Consider the following 20,048-nt stretch of genomic DNA (forward strand, 5'->3'; position numbering starts at 1 on the left):
CCCCGGGCCCACCGAAGGTTTAATCCGGCCCTGGCTTTCATATAAAACAACTCATTTGCTTCGAAATGCTATCATTTTATCAGGAGAGGTGTTTGTAAGTCTTCGAAAAAACAGATATTTTGAAACTCTCCAACTATAAACCAAGTTTATTCTATTTGAATCTCAATTTAAAGGCTTTTATACGTAGAAATCAGTTTTCAGATATTTTAACTTCAGACTTAGTTAATGATGATTATCTGAAAAAATTTCATGTTGATCAAAGTTCCCCCAGTTTACGGTACGAAACAAAGAATTTTTGACGAATTTTCTGAAGTAGCGGGTTCTTAATATTTTTTGTCAATATATATTTTCTTAGAATAATTTACACACCTACATTCAACTGATTCAATTATTACCTGGATTATCTGGATAAACATAAGCGCTTCGATGCTTAGCCAAATTGATATTTAATCCTCAATATGTAAACAGCAATGAAAGGATGCTAGTGTAATCAGTATCTTGTAGAACATCATTTTTTAATGAGAATCACACGTGTTCTCCTCGGGTCCGTGAAAATGTTTGAAAATTGATTGTTATCATTTTTGTGATTAGTTGTTCGGAAATATATAAAACGAGTATCCGGTAGTCCATAGAAACACTAATCGCCGGAGTGTTTTGAACCTGTTTGTGGAGGAACTTGTGGATGTGTTTCAAACTCGGTTATGGGTGTGCCAAAATTTGCTGGGTGCATGAGATTTCTTTCGTTTCTTTGCGCAATTGGTCCATGGCATCCGGAGATGAAATCATTTATTTTACTCCGAAAATGTGCAAATTTTTTAAATGGTAATTCAGGTATCACAATGGGGGTAGGCTTAATAGCGGCACGTTATCCAAACATACAGGAAAATTGTGCCTAAAATCGTTTAAATGCAACTTCTGACGGAGCGCAAAAACTCTACCGAAAAAGCGTCTTTCATCGCTCTAAAAATCTGCAGTTGTTCTTTAAAAATGTGCTGGGGCTGAAGATTTTTCATATTTGGTGATCAATGTGTGTTGATCGAATGGAGTAATCATCATTCATGCGTACATGTTCAAATTGGTGTTTTTTTTTATTTTGTTTGGTGGATTTTGATTTTTGGAAAATGAATGGGCGTTTCATGCAAGTATAAAGAAAAAAGGTTTCCCGAATCTGGCAAAAGACGTAGGGCATGCTATCGGATAAGTTTGTTTAAGTTCCATTTGTGAATTTTATACATATCTATATCAGACCAAAACTAAAATGTTGTGATGTGTGCTTTGAGATATTTATACCGTCAACAAGAAAAGAAACACGATATCTAATCCACATAGGATGCTATTTGTCCGAGAAATCAGTATTATTTGTTCAAGATTATAATAGTGCTCATTGTGAGTGCTCAACAGCACAAAAAAGGCTTGTTCATGTCTTTCGTTGATGCACACAGCACTACTGCTATCGGGGCCCCGTTTTCATAGCTCGATCATCACTCTGTCGGAAGTCATACGAAATATAAACCAAAAGCGTCCAACAACCGTGAAATATGAAGAGTGGAAAGCGTGAAAGGGCTCTCACTGAGACAAACTTTCCTTCTCAAGTTTTTGAGGCTTCTTATCATCTCGTTTTTGTTCTTGCTGTATATATTTACAGTGTTTGGGGATTTGCGGAACGGGTGGACGGAAAGTTCTGCAGATTTCTATGAACAAGAGTCCCTGGAGTGCGATTTGTGGATTCCCCCGTCAAGCCACTTGAGCTGTCATAATCATCACCATCATCATCATCATCGTAATCATTATCATCATCATCTGCAACAACATCATAATCCTTGTTTTCTGTATACGAGCCGAACAACTCAACAGGCGCAAGAGGAGCAAGAACAATGAATGATGGGGGATGGGGTTTGGTGAAGAATGGCGAGTGTCGGACCCCTCTTCTAGCTCAGATCAGCGGAACCTGCACTAGGGCCCTTGTGTGGGATAATTAGTTTCAACCGTACACTTCGTATCCTGTGCTCTACTAATACCGGAAGTGGATTCAATGCAAATTCGAGCAGCTTTATGGCGGCCGATTCAAGTGATGTGCCCTCTGATTAGCATACATTCAGTTCAGTTTCACCAGCGACAGAACAATATGTTCTAGGAATGTTGATGCTGCACAAAAGCGAGTCAGTGCTTTTGCGGGCAATTAGTGTCAAGTGCTTTAAAAACTTAATGTTTTTGATACGGGTCGTTGGATAATTAAGCTTTCTCATATTCATTCGTGAAAAGGTGAACAGACACTTGGATATCAGCACTGAGGAGAGTTTATAACAAGCGTAACAGAAACTTACAGACTTTGTGGAAAGACAGATTTTTTTTATTGTTCATCATTTTTGTAATTCAACTGGAATTTATAGTTTTTAAACCATTCTTACTTATTAATATCTTTTTGTTATTTGGGTACCACATGACACAAACATTATATTCTGTTCATAATACAGAACTTAAACTTATATTCTAGTTGCAGAAAACTAAATTACTCCTCAGAAGTACACACGTCCTTGTGTGAGATTCCGTCATGTTTGCACTTTCGCTTCAAGGATTTGTGAATTCTCGTGACCTTGCAGCTGCAGGGAGTATGCTGCGTGAACTGTAAATCAGTCATACACGTAGCTAGTGTGTTGCTTGCCTTGGCGTCTGCCTTTTCACAGTCATCTTAGGGCATTGCGGGGTGAACTGAATTATTCTTTCAAATATTATGGTATTTGTAACCTTTCATTTGAATCTTATGTAATCAATTCGCAAAAAACTGTAGGAAATAATATGCTTAAGAACACGTTTGGTTGTAAATCCTGCACCATCTTACCCTGTTTGCAAAATGTGGTACATACTCTTCCACTCCAGTTATTCGCTGCGTGTAAAAGATGATATTGTATCAGTTTATCACATTTGGATTTAACATGTCGCGGCACATTTCAACAGGCTGGCGACAAAGTTTTTGATCCGTAAACGCGTCTTACGTTTAGTTTGCTTGCTGACATTCCATTTCTGGTTATCAGCTCTTGCCGAATGAACCATACTGCCTGCAACACACATCATATTAAGAGAACACTCTTCTCCAAGCGCGCTTCGGGCGATGAAATACTCGTACAAGTTGTGAAAATTTTCGGGATCATGACCGGGGTTCCCGCGTGCCGATGAGTGATTCGAAAATCTGAACGTGCTGTGTTCAGTATCTTGTTGTCTACTGTACCGTGCAATCGTAACTTTATTTCTGCGAAATTCTCGTGACTTTTCCGATAGGATGAAAGTTGCTTGTCTCATACCTTGCAGCTGGATTTTGGAGCCTGAGCTGCGATTCAACCGTACCGTTTTTCGGAAGCTCATCAGTGGGTATTCCTCTGGAAGCGATGAACAAACGCGTTGGAAAGTTAGACCCTTCCGCACATTAAACGAACCACTTTCGTATGGCGTCACGTACCGTTGTTTATGACACGGGGTCGACTTTTGTTCTTTATGATGGATATTTAGGTGTGATATCTGCATCGGGCGATGATAAGGGTTATTTCAACTGGAGACGCTTCGGTTTATGGATAGCCTTTAGTCCCTAAACCTATCTAGAGTTTAATTTCCTAGGAATTTCATTGCGTTGAGAATTTAATTCGAAACATATTATCTTTCGAATAGTTTTTTTCTCATAGTTAAGATAAACATATCCTTGTTTGTTTCTTCAGTTGTCTGTTCTGCTAACGATATAGACACATGGCGTGAGGTCAAGGTTCAAATTCTTGCTTAGATAGAATGAAAGCACTACATCCAACCTCAAGTCAATAAGAAGATTAAAGTAGAAAAAATTTTTTTTTGCAGTTCCACAAAACCCAGTTCGGAAATTCTACCGTATCATAGAACCTATTTTGACTTGAGAGGTTTTTATATCCTGGAGATACCTTTTTTGGGGGAATCAAATGTGTAGGCGGAAAAAAACAGACGTTAAATTTTCAAGTTCCGTACTGTTTCGCTGAGGCCTTTTTATCGAAATTATTTATTTATGTGGTTCAATTGATGAAGAAAATTATTTTTGGACTAACAACGATAATAAAATATTGATTTGGAATACAATTAGTTATACATATGGTCTGTTTTCTGGTTTAAATAACTAGCACTATTTCATTTAAAATAATTTTTGGTAGGTTATATGAACGAGTCCCTAAAACCTTAGTTTTTTGTCAACATTAAAGTGTTTGTCCAATTACAATTGAATAATTGTCATTACCATTACATACGGCTAATGCTAGCAATTTTTATTCTGCTACTTTATTCATTCATTTTCCGAGATTAGTTTGACAAATTTCTAATTTCTTCTTAGAATCTTAGGAGCTCAGAAGCATATGTATAAGTGATCATCTACAGATTTATATGACTTTCAGAATACTGTCGGAACGTCAAAGAACGATTTTGAAAAGATATATCACAGATCACGTCAAACTTAATAATTTGTTCTCAAATTACATCCGAACATTTGTCCCTGGAGAAAATGTGAATAGTAGCATACAAGAGATTACTTCGGCTTCGGAAAATGAAGTTATGGCTGATTTTACCATCAATTTCCCTATATTTTTAAATTAATTACGAAAAAGTAAGTTTGGACTTAAAAACATTGATCCAAATGAGATTTTGGAGATTTTGTTAACGAGATATGAAAATGGCCGGTCACGGAACGGTGAAGTTTTTAAAATTGAAATCTTAAGTATACTAGGATGTTTTTTTCCTTGTTGGGTTCCTGCTAGGATGTTAAGGTTTAGTTAAAAAAATATAATTAAATCACTTATTGAAGGTAGAAATCCGTTAAATAAAGCTGTGACTGATTTTTTGTTTTTGAAAATTGGAAAGTTCGTGCGGGAAAAGTCGGGAAAATGCGGGAAATGAAAAACTGAAATTGAGTGGCGACCTTGGGTGTTCTTCAAGTAGGATTATTCTATTACCTCTTAAATAAAGAAATAAAATGATATTCTAATATCATTTTTTTATGTTTTATTTTCCTGTTCTAGCGACAAATTTGTCAGCTGATGACCAAGACATTTTCGCACCGTTTCAATCTACACGCAAAATCAACTCAACTCAGATTTCCATTGGACATACCGGCGAGCATTAACAGGTCAGTACATATATCTAAGGTAACTCTGCAGAAAATTCAATCAAATCAAATAAAATTTCTTTTGAAACAAATCAATAAATTTCTGTATTTGAAAAGATGTACATATATAATGTGAACAAAGAAAACAAAAATTTACATTTACAGCCATTACACTGTTAGCGTAGCTACTACTGTTTTTTCTTCTCGTAATATGTATTCCACAAATGCAAATGCTTATAATGTAAGCTAGTTGAAATAAAGTGAATCAACGTTAGGTTTATTTATCACAGGAAAATGCATTTTTTATGGCTGAATAGTTTTCCAAATATTTGGGCAGTTTACTAGCAATAAAAAAGCGTCTACTAGGCAACATTATTATAATACTAACAACGAGATTGATTGAAACAGAATGAAATTCTGAATGCGGCGGCCAATTGAATAGTCTGTTTAACTTCTTTAATTGATGAGAATTCGAAAAATGTTTGGCTTCTTTTGGAACTTATTATTATAATTGATTAATGGAATGTGTTCGTTCACTTATCTTTTATCATTTTATTATTAAAAAGATAACTGTATGTAAGATAATTTTAAGATAGCTGACAAACTCAGCCCATATATCCGCCAAAAAATAAATAAATAGATAACTTATTAGAACCCGACTATTGCTTCCATAATTTTTTGATAATAAATCATGTGTTACATGGACAATTTTTTTATTCACAGTATATTGAACTATACTACAGACCTCCCGATTATATTCAACCAAATAGAATGAAGCGTTTTTATTCCGTTCAAATGAAACAGTTGCTCAAAATCAGATCTTAAACGCGCTTCCGAATTTAAACCGTTACAAATGCATGAAGATTCAACAAAAAGCACGCAAAAGAAAAACTGTTGCAGCATCTGCAAAGTTGGTGGCGTTGACCAAAAAAATTTGATCCAATTTTGTCACCAAAGCAAACGACAAAGTTTTTAGGGCGCCTGTGTCGTCGGATGCATTTATTTCCTCTGATGATCCAAAAATAACCGACGCGTAGAAAATTCATTCGGAAATAAACCAAATTTCCCTCCAAAGTCGAGAGAGCGTTAAAGTAAAACTGAATCGATACGAAAACATCAAACCACCATGCGCCTCCACACACTGTCACCCGAATCCGGATCCGGATCAGGGCTCCTCGAGTTTGGGCCCGGCTGATAGAATATCATTTCAGTGTTTTAATTGCTTCTCTTCTTCCATAACACGTGTCACCTGCCATGACAACATCAAATCGAAATCTTCTGACTGTCTGTGGTGGCGGCTATGGGTGGGTATTCACGTTTTTAATTTGTGAGCCAATAAAACGAAATGCCTACATATTCCGAAATCAAACACCACGTGACGACGTAGAGAACGACAACATGATGTGCTGATGAAAACAAAATACTCCAAAATAATCAAATGAGTTCCATTCTCGGAGTGTTTTTTTTTGTGTGGAAACTTACACCAGAAAAGGTGTGCAACGTTACGAAACCACCCGTCGACGAATAATGGTAGAGCATTGACCTTGTTTTTGGTCATACATTTTGGTTTTTTTCAGCAGGAAATATGCTATAGCGACTTTCGTAGAGTCTCTTGTCCTACATGATGTGTGAAAAGCCATTATCGACTTATTGGTTGAAAATCTAACTGGGTGACGAATGCAACCAGATGTTTGTAGTCATTGATAAAATTCCATTTCATATCAATAATAGAGAATTTAAGATTCAGTTTTAAATTAGCGAAGGAAAAAATAATTTAAATTTTTTCGTTGCTGAAAATCGGTAGGTAGGTAGATTATTTTAGTAAAAGGCTTATAGTACGACTCATTAAGCATCAATTTAAATATGTACGTATCTGTTTCTAATCTTCGAGTTTTCAAATTCCCGAAAAGCTAACCAAGCTACTAAATCGGCATATCCGCCCACTACAATATCCGTAAAAGTCAGCCGCGTATCATCTTAGTATAAATATTAAACCTTCTAGAGCTAACTACAATAGTTTAGATTTCCATAAACACAAATCCCTGCCTTATATATCACTAATTTATTCTCATTCTCTCCACTTTTGCAGATCGAGCTAGTGAACGAACTGGGCATTCTGAAGGCGAAGAAATCGCTGAATTGCGAAAAGCGCAAAAACTACAAATTCGACATTACGGCGGTTTTTTGCGATGGATCGCACTCCAAGAGGTAAATATTTAAATATGGTTCCACAAAAGTAAAAAAAAATCACAATCGCATGAACTCACGCTTCCTCCTTCTCCTTCTTATTTTATTTTGGAAGACTGTTTCAAACCTGGAAACTAAAATTCTAGAATCATTCAGTTTGATGCTGAAAGTAAGTTGAAAGGTGTTGTACATACCAGCACTTTTTTTAAAATCTGGCTCTTTTAGCTTCAACGCGTCAAAATCATCATTTCTAAACAGTTAAATTTCCTTTACCGTTTAAATCCTGCTTAATCGTAATACAAAATCTGAAAGAATGCCAAATTTGATTTGCCCCTTCAACAGGATTACCTTCAATCGGTGGCGAGCGTTTAAAATTTTCTCGATATTTTTTTTTTTTTTTGCTTTAGTAAACGAGGAATCGACCACGTTCCAATTTTCATTTTCCTCCACAAAAGACTTTGGCGGGAAACCGTGTGTCTGGTAGCCAAATAATTCGATTGTACCCTTTTCAGTTGAAATCGATTCCCGTTTTTTTGTGCTGTGTTTTCCATTTTCCATTACAAACTCTACTAGATGGGGATGTTTGGCATTCCCTTTAGGCTAGGTCTATTAGTTTTGAACATGTCGATCAAAATGCTTTATCGGATGGAAAGGTGGAAATTGGGTAAAACCTTTCCTCAATGCGCTGAGCTCAGACCATTCGTTTCTCGGTTCAATGAAAACGAGCGACATTTTTCCCTTTCTCTGAAAAAAAGTTAAAAGTAGGTACCTTTTTCACTCGGCAGTTTGCAACTCTTTTGGCATGTTTGAAAAGAAACTATAGCTTTGATTATAAGCTGGCGAAACGTGATTTGAAAGAATAAAGGAATAAAGATTTGATGAGAAGATACTATGGAAAATAGAGAAATGCCGATAAGAAACTAGAAGATATGGAAGGAAAATCTACTTGACAAAACTTTGGGAATGAATAAATTTAACATTGGGATAATTTAGAGATAACAATAAGTTATAAGTTAACAGCTTAGGTGGATGATTATGGATGATTATGAAACAGAAAAAAAAATGAATTTGACAGTATTAAATGTCTGGAGGCGCTTTCCCACCTCACTAATAGTAACTTCTTCTTGTTAAACATCTCAAAATTCTTCAATTTTTTTCAGCGCAAAGTGAAGCTGTTTTGAATGAAAAATACTCTTATTGAGGTAAGGTATGGGAGAAAGTCTCCAGTTATTTGACACTGTCATATTCAAACGAATATGTATAAAGCACTGTAGTGGAAGTGCATCATGAATATAGTGTCTCGTTGCCTGCGTTGTTTATTTTTTTTTGCGTATAAATGACCATGTGATTGCTGATGATAAAATCTACATTTTGAGCGAGAACCTGGAAGAATCTATGCTAAAAGAAGGACAGGAGATCAAGTACATTCTTTAGAAAATTAATATATGGAACCAAAAAGTGTGGAAAACAGTAGCATTCTTTTGATCTACATAATCCAATCCAATCGTGAGGCCATCCCCAGCTTCAAAAATAATTCTATTGAAAGTTTGTGAACGTTTTTAACAAAAGGTAAACAAAACTGAGGTTTAAAATAAAATAAAGGGCTATTTTACTGTTTTTGGGTCTGGCTGGATCTCCCGACCCCACGAAATATCACCGAAACCTTACAAAAAGTATACGAACCATGGCCAGTAAATCATCAAGGCCAATAATGGTCATTTTAACAAACGGTTTTTTGTTTTCATCTATTTCTATCAAATAAACCATGAATTTTTTTTTGCCATACCCTAAAAGTATCATTCCAGTAAACCGATTGCGACTGAGTTTTGAAAAAAAATAAATAAATGGTAAAATGATCTTGAAATTACCAGATTTTCAACGAACTTATTTGGCATTTTTATATTTCTCGCGTGAGCTTTCATTACGTCGTATGAAACAAAATGTAACAAAAAAAATACAACAGCTGACATAAACTAGTCGCAACTGTTTTCCATTTAGAATATTTGTAGTCTGAGTAGTTTTCTATGAACTCTTAAGACGTTTCATACGACGTAATGAAAGCTAACGCGAGATTTTTTATACGCGACAATCACTGTAAGTAGGTACTTACAAAAATGAAATCAAGAAATCAGAATTAAAGAAAGAGCAGAATAGTTTTGAATACGAAAAACTTTTGATTACAAAGAGAATGATTCGCATTCGCATTCGCATGAACAGTCGCCTAAAACTTCGGTTGGCGCTACTCGTCAACTCTCCGTTTTATGAACTTACAATCTTTTGAAATTGCACCAACCTTTCTTCGAAATGACGTTACGCTTCCTGATTTGTAGTTTCAAAAGGAGCTGGGCCTTCCAATTCGGTGCCTAAGATTATGGAATCTCTTAAATTAAAAAACCAGCCCTCACAGAATGTTGAAGGTGCCCTGGCCAAACCCTGCGGACTGTGTGGGGAAAGAAAAGGGTATGTTTGTCGCGTTAAGTGACTCACGTTTACTTTACAGGTAGATGCAGAGATCTCTACGCAGGAGATGATTTTGTCCTACACCTACTATGCTCTTAAATTTTCCTACTGAAAATTCTAACACTGAGATTGAGGCTGTAGAATAATATTTTCATGTATTTTTCAATATGCCGCTGTGAGGAGTCCTATTAAAAAATAACAAAAAAAATCTTTCGTTGGGTTGCCCAACCTGCCTAATTTCAATGGTTGTTTGCAGCATATTTTTGAGAATTTTCAAATTAGACGATTTTTCCATCTTTTGTCCTACTATGAATTCATTAAAATTTTCAAAACTTCAAGATTTTGATAAACTGTTTAAAAAAGGCTCATGTTTATCAATGGTTTTAAAGCAAACATGCTGTTTAACCCTTCATTTTAGGATTTTTGTTTTATTTTTTTATTCTAACAATTGGAAATATCCAGCAAACATTAAAGAAGTATATCGCAGGAACAACAGAATTATGCAAACAAATATACCAGATTGGGGGCCGTTCAGATACCACGTGGACAGAAAAATGAGATTTTTGACCCCCTCCTCCCCCTCCGTGGACAAGCGTGGACATTTGGCAAACCTCTACCCCCCTCTCCGGATGTCCACGTGGACAAATTTGAAAAAGTTTTTATTTTAAATACCTATAATTTGACAGTTAGAAAACACCACTTTTTGCCTTTTTGTTATAAAAATAGCTGATTTTGTAAAACCGAATAAGAATTTCCTGATAAAAAAAAATTAAAAATTTTAAATTTCTAAATTATCATATTTATCACTTGCTTTCAAGTAGCTACTTATTGTTTAAACTTAAACTGGAAAGGTATGCCACTTTAAGACTTTGATTTAAACATCTTAATATATATTCACCTTTAGAAAATATTTTGAAAGTAAATATGTCCACGTGTACATGACCCAAACCCCTACCCCCCTACCTTCGTGGACAAGCGTAGACATTTCCATATTTCCATCAATTCAGAAATATTATAATAAGATTAAAACAAGCAAATACTGATTTTAGTAACGCACTGGTGAGGCCGCCAGCAAATCAAAATTTGAGGTTATGGCTGAGACCAATTTTTCGTCAATACTATCGTCCGTGTATACCCTTATACCAATGTGTTTACAATGGTTATTGAAAATGTTTTCATAGTCGATTTGGATTATCATTTCTATCACGATTTCATGTTAGCTGGGTAATGTGTACAATAAAAAAAATGTTTTTCCCCTTCTTTATACAAAAACTGTTACAAACAGTTACTGAAACGAAAAATTAAAATTTAATTTAAATTATACAATAGTTTTAAAAATTAAAAGTAAGTTTCTAGCTTCCCTTTTTGCACTTCTTAAGTATTGAAAATGGAAATGCTTAAACTAGACATTAGAGCGTACCGAATTAAAAAAATCAACTAAGAAAAAACATATTTGAATAAACACGTTATTGCACAATCATGGATCCAATATAATTTCTTTTAAAATTTGAAAAAAATATCGGGTTCCGTACCTGGTTTCAATGTTTTAATTAAAATGAAAAAACAAACAGTAGAATACGGTGTTTTTATTTCGTTCCGTCGCGAAAAATTTCCAAATTTTAACTTGAAATCGTGAAAGTGAAGATAAACGTGGTTAAACTTAAAATAGTTTCTATTTACAACATGGAGTTCACACTGGATGTGCTTACCAGTTACAGTGTACAGCGTATTCAGAAACAGTGGAATTTCAGGCCAAGAATGTGGTGTCCGAAGAGTCAAACCCCCCAATTTCTAATTGGTTTTAAGTGTTATTTTGTCTTACCGGTGAAGAATAACATAAAGTTTGAGGAAAAGTTAAAGGGATTTAAGATAAAGATACTTGGGATGAAGTGACAAATCAGCAGTTGGGTAATGTCTGCGTTCGTATGTAGAAAAAGAGTTGTACGGCATTGATAAGCTCTTAAACAAGCTCGATAAACCAGGATTGGGTGAAATTAAATGTTCCCCCACAGAAGAAGAGATTTTAAGTGATGTACATTACATCGGATCATTTCGTAAAAGTGGAATTAGTTATCACAGAACAGCAATTATCATGACGGTAAAGTGAATGTTTTCGCTAGCTATAAACAGAAAATAATCATTGTCATGACAACATGAAGTGCAGAATATTTGTTCTCAACGCTTGCTTAAATGTGAAAAAGCTAATTGGAATGGGTTCGGTGTGAATTATGAGCAGACCGAAGTGTTAATAGTATACTATTCTGTTCATGAAATGAAGTGAAAATGAAAATTTTAATCAAGACAAACTCAAACCACGTCGGATAAAAGCAAAAGCGCAGAAAACAGGAGCTAGGAAATCAAGGTGGAATATAAGCTGGGTTTCAAAGAAAGTGCTTTAGGTTCATATGATAGTGAAATGACATGATTTCCACAATGCAATTTGGTTTTTCCTAATATAATGCATGTGTGATCCCCGGATAATAGAAAAAAAAATGAGAAATCGTGGCTTTTGGCTGTATGGTTCCAAATCTGCGAAGAATGTTTGCTGTCGACCAATTTGGTGAGATCCAATCTTATTACGATTTTAATCTTCTGTATTGTATAATTTTATATAATTTTTGTACATAAAGCATACGAAGCGTTTGGGGTGAGCCCGTTCTATGAATATTGTATGCACAAAAAGATTGCATTATAATGTTAAAATTTCCGATATTTATGAGGCATGCGGAGTACATTTCCAGGATTTTTTCTATATTTTGTGCATATATCATTCAGAATAAATGTGAGGGGGAATATTTTTTATGAAAAAAGAAACTTTTCGAGCTCTAAACAGACCTCGAAAGGTTTCATGATCTACTGATTTTTTCCGTTTCTCTTTTTTATTTTCAAGAGCGAGTAAAGGCGCTTTATCCTTGGTCGATGACCAGAAATGATTGTACACTGAAATCCTCAACAGTTTAGCAATGAAAATAAAACTTAAGATCCTTTTATTTATAACATATATGCTTCAAAATTCTTTTAATCTAAGGCTTAGGATTTCTGTGTACAAAATAAATCATTTCCAGCCCTTTTAGAATGACCCTAGTGATCGGATGAGTTTCTTTACATTACGCATGGTTACTTCATCAAGGAGCATTTTTCTTAGCATGCTTCCAACGATATTGCCCATTTGAAACGTATGGTACTGGTGGTCCACGTTTCTTCCTGTTCCTGTGTTCCGGATGTCTCTGCGTTCTCTGCTCCATGGTAGGCCCAACCACTTTGTGTTTTTGATCATTTTAATGTTTTTATGTTAAAATAATTAAAGACATGAACAAAGACAAGAAGAATAATAAGACACTTTTATTATTCTTTGGGACTCAGACATAAGTTCTGGCTATGGAAGTACGATTAGTGATTAGTGATTAGTGATGAAAAAACAAACAGTAGAATACTTTCACAAAATTACCCGCGATAAAATAAAAAGGATCGGACTCACCAATTTCTCAAGTTAAATTAAGGTCTCCTAAGGCAAAATTCATTTAAATCCTTGAATTGTTCTACGAGCTACCATCAGGATTCACCGGAAAGAAGATTCGACGTTTTCCCTCGAGGTCACTTCTTGTGAAAAAAATTTCGGGACTCGTTCCTGAATCAATGTTCAAGGTTCAATTTGATTTGGAAAAAAATGAATTTTCTTGCACAATAACAAACACTCCCGTCACTTTCGAGCACAGCCTACCGAGTCTAAAACGAAGACAAAAAATAATAATGCAAAAAGTAGAACCTTTTTTAAAGACGCATAGCATGTAACAGAATTGTACGTCTACCCAAGTTCTTATAGACATCCGAGTCTTAAAATGATCAAGCTGAAAATAAATGTCTTCAGTCTTTCTTAGGAGTTGATGAAAAGATGAAAATTTCATAAATGTATTTCCTCCCTTTTACTTCTTATTATAAATTTTGTCTTTTGTGAGGCCCACCCGGACTTATGTTCCCTAGATATAAAAATCCATCACGTATTTATTCTGAGGTCTGCTTGAAGATTCGAACCTTCAGCCTTTTGAATTGAATTTGGAAAATGCGAGAATTTTGCTGATTCGCCAGTTTCGAACTTTCGAAGTTTTCTTGCAAAAGTTGGAGCTACATAGGTCCAAGCGTGAAAATATTTCAATTTATCCTGGTAGGTACTATTTACTCAGCTAAATGTGAACATTGATTGTTTTTGTTTATGTCGTAAATTGACAAGATTGTTTAGAGAATACGAAATAGTTTAAAAGTAAATGAAACAAAGTTCAAAAGAAATGTGTACAAGAAAAGCAAACAAATTAAAATAACTAAAAACAAAAGATAAGAGAGCGTTAAATAGTATGAAACAAAACATGTAGAAGATTATCAGAATAAGAGCGTACAGAAGGAACTAAATTTTTAGAAATTAAAACAAAAAAGTACAGAAAGTGGAAAATGGCAAAGCACTAGATAGTTTATGAGGAAAAGAAAGGGAAGATGATGAGAAGACGAATAGATGAAGAAAATAATAGAAGGTAAAGAGAAAAAATACGAAAAGAAGATATGGATAAGAGAAGAAGATGAGGTTTAGAATTATATTAAAAAGAATATCAAAAATAATTCTTATGAGAAAAAATTAAACTTTATGATTATGTCCGAGAAAAAAAAATACTGCAACTCCGTAGTGAATCTGATAACGGTAGCTGAAATAATGAAAGAAAGGTATCCTTACCATTTCTGCATTCCCATTCAGCTCATTCGGAGAATTTTCATGTTCTCAAATGCCCGGGGCACAGCTATCGCAGATCTCACCGAGAATAGAAAAAAACATTATTCGATTACCAACTAACTTCCCTTCGTTATCTCTTTTCCATTCCAGCGCAAACGTTCACATCTCGGTGATTGACATCAATGAATATTCGCCAACATTCCTACAGCCATCGTACGTCACAGAGGTACGTATTCAATTCACACTCCCTGTAAGCTGATCCGTTTCTCTTTTCGCCTGCTGAATAACCTGGCCCTAGATATTTTGTGCGAATTGCTAATGAGCCAAGTTTTCATGGAAAAAGCCTTTCTCGAGAAAAAAAAACTTATTATTCTTACGTTTAGGCTGCCAGGTAAAAGTCTTGCTTCCTTCAAACAAATTTTTAAATTAAACGTCTAGTTGTCTTTAACAATATTAAACATTTTTCAATCCTCGAGGCTTTTATCCAGTTTTATGCTGAAGTGAGTCTTGTGGTATCCTCAGACTATGAATAATATATGCCGGTTTGGCGAAACGGTGCCTGCTAGCGGATTGTGGTTTCGAGATGGCACGAAAAAAAGTGTCCCCTTTACCTCCACTAACGGTAAAGTTTCATGAAAAGAAGATGAATAACGACCAGTTCCACTGCATCATTGGGAGGGGGAAAAATTGCAAATCTCTCGTGCATCGCAATTCATTTACTTGCTCTTCTATGTACCTCAACGCTCCGGGATAATTCAAGCGCGTACTAGAACTTGTTAAAAACCGACCTATTTTAGATAATCACTCGTAAGCTGACAGTTGACTTTTAGATTTCGTTTTAATAGTAAATGTTTACAATTGTTCTGTTTCAAAGGGCATATGATTGTACACTATGTTTATTATTTTCCTAACACGAAGAACATCATTAATCGAAACCTCTTGGACATTATTGCCATTTTTACATAAACGAAGTTGTATTTCACTTCTGATTCCTGAAATAAGAAACTTGTTTCATAATCAAATTTCGTATCCACATTCGTTAAAATTATTATATGCACGGTTATCTTGTATTTAGGACACGATACGTACATAACACGTTCGTCGCCTAGCGCAATACATCCGTCACCTGAATATGGATCCCATGACGACGAACGTGTTAAAAAAAGTTCTGCAAACTTTCACGGAAAATCAGCGTGCTCAGTTGTCACTTTGAAAATATGAGGACTCATTGCACCAATTATACCGCCACAAGTCCAATCATTTGGAAACTATGACTTGACTTTGCGGTGTACGATCCACACAGTTGTCGTCCCTGCCTCCGTTCATTAAAAGTAAACCACACCAGTTTCGCTAGATTGAATCAATCATCTGTTGTGCACGCGTATTGCTTGCAAACGTGACGCCCTCAACTACAATGATAATGGCGCTCGAAACTGATGCCGATCGATGGATGATTATTTTTGACCAACCAAACCGAAAAATAACTTTCATCCTGAAACACCGCAAACATCGGATTTTATAGTGCTTTGTATCCTGCATTACCAGCTTTATGGCATTGAATTTTGGCTTACGCAATCCTGGTATGTTGTTGTACATAAACGCTTTAGGGTTTTTTTTTCTCTTCCATGCATTTATTTAAGCACCAATTGAAACATACCAAACCGATTTCGGTTGGCCGGACGTGGAATTGTGGAGAAAAACCAACTTTTGACTGCTGGTTGTGTTTTCCATTCCACGCGAGCTTCACCAACCAATAATGAAATATTTGAGCACAACTTTAATCATGGAATGATAATATTTTTCGCGTGTACTAGAATGAGTTTATTTTTCCCATCGATTCATGGAAATTTAAAATTGCAATAAAACTTTTTAACGGGATCTTTATGATACTGTTTTGCTGTACGGGATACCTGGAGTTGAGTTCGCGGTAACGCGCGGTAACATGATATTTCGATTTATTATTTTGTTTTATTTTTCTCGTCAATAAAAACTTGGATCGATATTTGTTAAATATCTACAGATTTGCATGAGTACTCAATTCATTTTCAAGGTTTAAATAAAAAAAAATCACATAAATTCGAATTAAAAGTATTCAACCAAAGGTATAATAAATTAATTGACTCGTGGTGCATAATGAAAACGTTGAGACCATTTATATTTAACAAGGAAAAACGATAGGATGAAATACTAAATGTTACAGGAAAAATTCGAGAATTCTTCCGAAACCGCAACGAATAAATTTGTCTGCATTTTTTCTTAAAAGTATGAAGAAAACTTCACATTTGTATAAAAAAAGATCTTGAATTCAATTAAATAACCAAAATACAGGATTTTTTTTTGTTCCAATTCTATCTGAAGCGAGCTTTATGCTCATATCAAATAGTCGTGGGGGTTAAAATCCGGACTGCTCGGAGGCAAGAACCTTCGGTTAAAACTTCATATTCTCCGTAGGCATATTCTTAGTAGGCATTTTCCATCCAATCGAAGCAACCACTCCAAATATCATGACTCCGGTGAGGTTTGGGATGCCAGATGAATTTTTGAAGTTTTGTAATTAGGAATAAAATGTAAACAAAAATGTTAAAATTTTCGATGAATTAAAAACTCATTTTACTATGGCTTTTTCCTGCAGGGATCTCTGAAAAAGTAAGTAGAATCCATTTTTTGGTTTCTTCTAGTAATTTCAACATTTAAACAACAAAAATTTAAAATTAACAAGCGATAAATTGAATTTCAAAACCGGCCTTTTTCTTGCCATTTAAAGGGTGTTCACGATGAAATTTCCACAAACAAAATTGATTCGTAAAATTTGAATTTTCATTCGATTGCCATCAAATTTTCAGGGATTGGAATATAACTATTAAACTTGATTTTACCATTTTACTTGTATTTTATTTACAATCCATGCGCCAATGCCCGCATCTTGGCCTTAACCCCGGTCATAAGATTCTGCACAACCTGTGAATCAACCGTTTTTTGCATGTAAACCCATATTTTCTTCAGTTCCTCGACTGTCTTCACTACCTTAGGTCGTTTAAGGTCGTGCTGCTTCATAATCGCCCAGCACTTCTCGATGAGGCGGAGCTCCGGAGTGTTGGGAGGGTTGAACATTTTCGGCACGAAAATGACCTTATTGTCCACATACCACTTCAGCACGTCCTTGGAGTAGTGGCATGAGGCCAAATCCGGCCAGAAGATTGTTCGGACTTTGTAGGCCTTCAGGAGAGGAAGCAGCCGCTTCTAGAGGCACTCTTTCATATACACCTGTCCGTTCATCGTGTCCTGGGTTACGAAAGGTACACTCCACTTCCCGCATGTGTAGATGGCTTGCCAAACCAGGAATTTATTCGCAAATTTGGACATCTTCTGAGTGCGAACATATTCCAGAACGCTGAACTTATTTTTGGCCGTGAAAAACAGGTTGCCGGGGATCTGTTTGAAGTCGGCCTTCACATATGTTTCGTCGTCCATGATGTAGCATTCAACTTTCGTCAGCATGTTGAGGTACAACTTCCTGGCACGGGTTTTTGCGGACTTATTCTGCTTCTCGGGGGCCTCTTAGGGGTCTTTTGTATCTTGAACATTCGAAGCCCAGCCTTAGGGGCCTTTTGTATCTTGAACATTCGAAGCCCAGCCTTAGTTTTGGTCTTCTGGACAAAACTTCGACTTAGGTGCAGCTTCTTAGCCACATCCCGAACGGAGGCGTTCGGGTTTCTGTTGAATACCCCAACTACGCGGTTGTGATTTTTGATGTCGTACGGAAAACATTTTCCTTCACTTCAGGGCTTCCGATTTGTGGTCAATCGGTCCTCGAACTGTTTAATCACTTGCGACACCGTAGAATTCGCGATTCCCAACGTTGTAGCAATGGAACAATGCGAGAGATCCTTGTTTTCGTCATGAATGCGCAGGATTTTAACACGCACGAGCTGTTCTTTCGACCCCATTTCCGCGAGTTTTGATCACAGGACTTTAAAATTTGTACAGGATGTAAACAATGCACTATGAACTAAATCCATCCAAATTAACATTAAGTTCTACCCAACGGTTAAAAAGTTAGAGCAATTTCATATTGTGGCAATTTCATCGTGGGCACCCTTTACAAGTCGAGGGGGTTAAAAACCGGAATGCTCGGAGGCCAAAGATCCTTCGGTAAAAACTTCATATTCTCCTCCAGCTAGGTTTGGGTCCATTTCCGGCTCCATCTTGTTGAAAAACAACATTTTTGGGGCCACCAAAGTTGGTCTCAATCCACGAAGCACCTGATTATCAAAATGTGCATGTAGACTTCAGTATTAACTTTTACTCCAGCTTTTATGAAAACAGGAGGCATTTTCAATCCATTCGAAGCAACCGCTCCAAATACCATGACTCTGGATGCTAGGTAGCAAACATAAATTTCACCTTCTCTCGAACTTCCTTATCCTTCAGCAGTGAAATATACCGATCCGTATGGAAACCGGATCAATCGAAAAAAGTTTCTCGTCTTAAACACGACGATCGGCTGCTTGTTCTTCAACTTAGACAGAAATCGCTTCGAGCGCTCAAGTCGCAGTGCTTCAATTCGTCATTAAGGGGTCATAAGAGGTGCATCAAACCGTCTAAAGTTTCGGTTTATTGACCCTCAAAAATCTTCAAAGGGAGGACCTAAGGAGATCGGAAAAAATGAAATTTTAATTTTGATGCTAAATGACTTTATAATGCATAAAAAGTCGTAATCTGGTGTTTGTTTGTTTGTTTGTTTATTCAATCAACGGACCAAGTATAGGTCCAAATGACGACTTAAAGTTAAAGTTACATAAAATTTACATCTAATTAATGATTTCTTGATAATCTTAAAACACTCCTTCGGAAAACATTCCGCGAATCGTCGAAGTCGAAGAGCTCGGAAAAGCGGTTGAACGTTTTCATTACACCGATGAATGCACTATTGGCTCCATAGTTGTTCAATCGAATGGGGACATACAGTTGAAGGTCCTGGTTTCTCAGTCCATGAGGTCTCACACTAAGAGGAATAGCTTCTAGTAGCGTAGGACAATCGATACGCGATGTCAGTAGATCGGCGACAAAAGAAGCTCGTGTTGCATTTCTTCGGGCTTGAAGAGTATCCATGTCAATAAGACGACATCGATGTTCGTAGCTTGGCATGTGGAATGGGTCTTGCCAGTTAAGGTGTCTGAGGGCATAACGCAAAAAGCGCCTCTGGATGGCCTCGAGCCGCTCATTACCGTTCTGGTAGTAAGGACACCAGACAGCTGAGGCGTATTCGAGGATGGATCGAACTATGCTGCAATACAGGCTCTTCAGGCAATACACGTCCTTGAATTCCTTGGCCACTCGGAATAAAAATCCGAGGCTTCTAGAAGCTTTATCGACGACGTAGTTTGTATGTGTTTTGAATTCCAGCTTACGGTCGAGTATTACGCCCAAATCGTTGATGTGGTCCACCCGCGCAATGGACTTATCTCCTAAGAAGTACTCCGCGCAAAAAGGCTGCCGTCTTCGTGAGAAACTGATGACTGCACATTTACTGCGATTCAAAGGCAGGCAGTTGATGTCGCACCACTTTGCGAAAAG

The 20,048-nt window shown here is 36.3% G+C and overlaps 1 protein-coding gene across 4 annotated transcripts in view; it reads left to right on the forward strand.

Annotated features, from left to right (window-relative positions):
* The window catches only part of LOC129757490 (calsyntenin-1), a 218,922-nt gene that overhangs the window by 124,512 nt on the left and 74,362 nt on the right, over positions 1 to 20,048 (forward strand). For all 4 annotated transcript variants that reach the window (XM_055754749.1, XM_055754752.1, XM_055754750.1 and 1 more), the window contains exons 4-5: positions 7,197 to 7,315; positions 14,622 to 14,697. In XM_055754749.1, the coding sequence (XP_055610724.1) occupies positions 7,197 to 7,315; positions 14,622 to 14,697 (195 nt within the window). The remainder of the gene's footprint in view (positions 1 to 7,196; positions 7,316 to 14,621; positions 14,698 to 20,048) is intronic.

The sequence above is a fragment of the Uranotaenia lowii genome, chromosome 3 (genome assembly GCF_029784155.1).
Source record: "Uranotaenia lowii strain MFRU-FL chromosome 3, ASM2978415v1, whole genome shotgun sequence".
NCBI lineage: Eukaryota > Metazoa > Arthropoda > Insecta > Diptera > Culicidae > Uranotaenia > Uranotaenia lowii.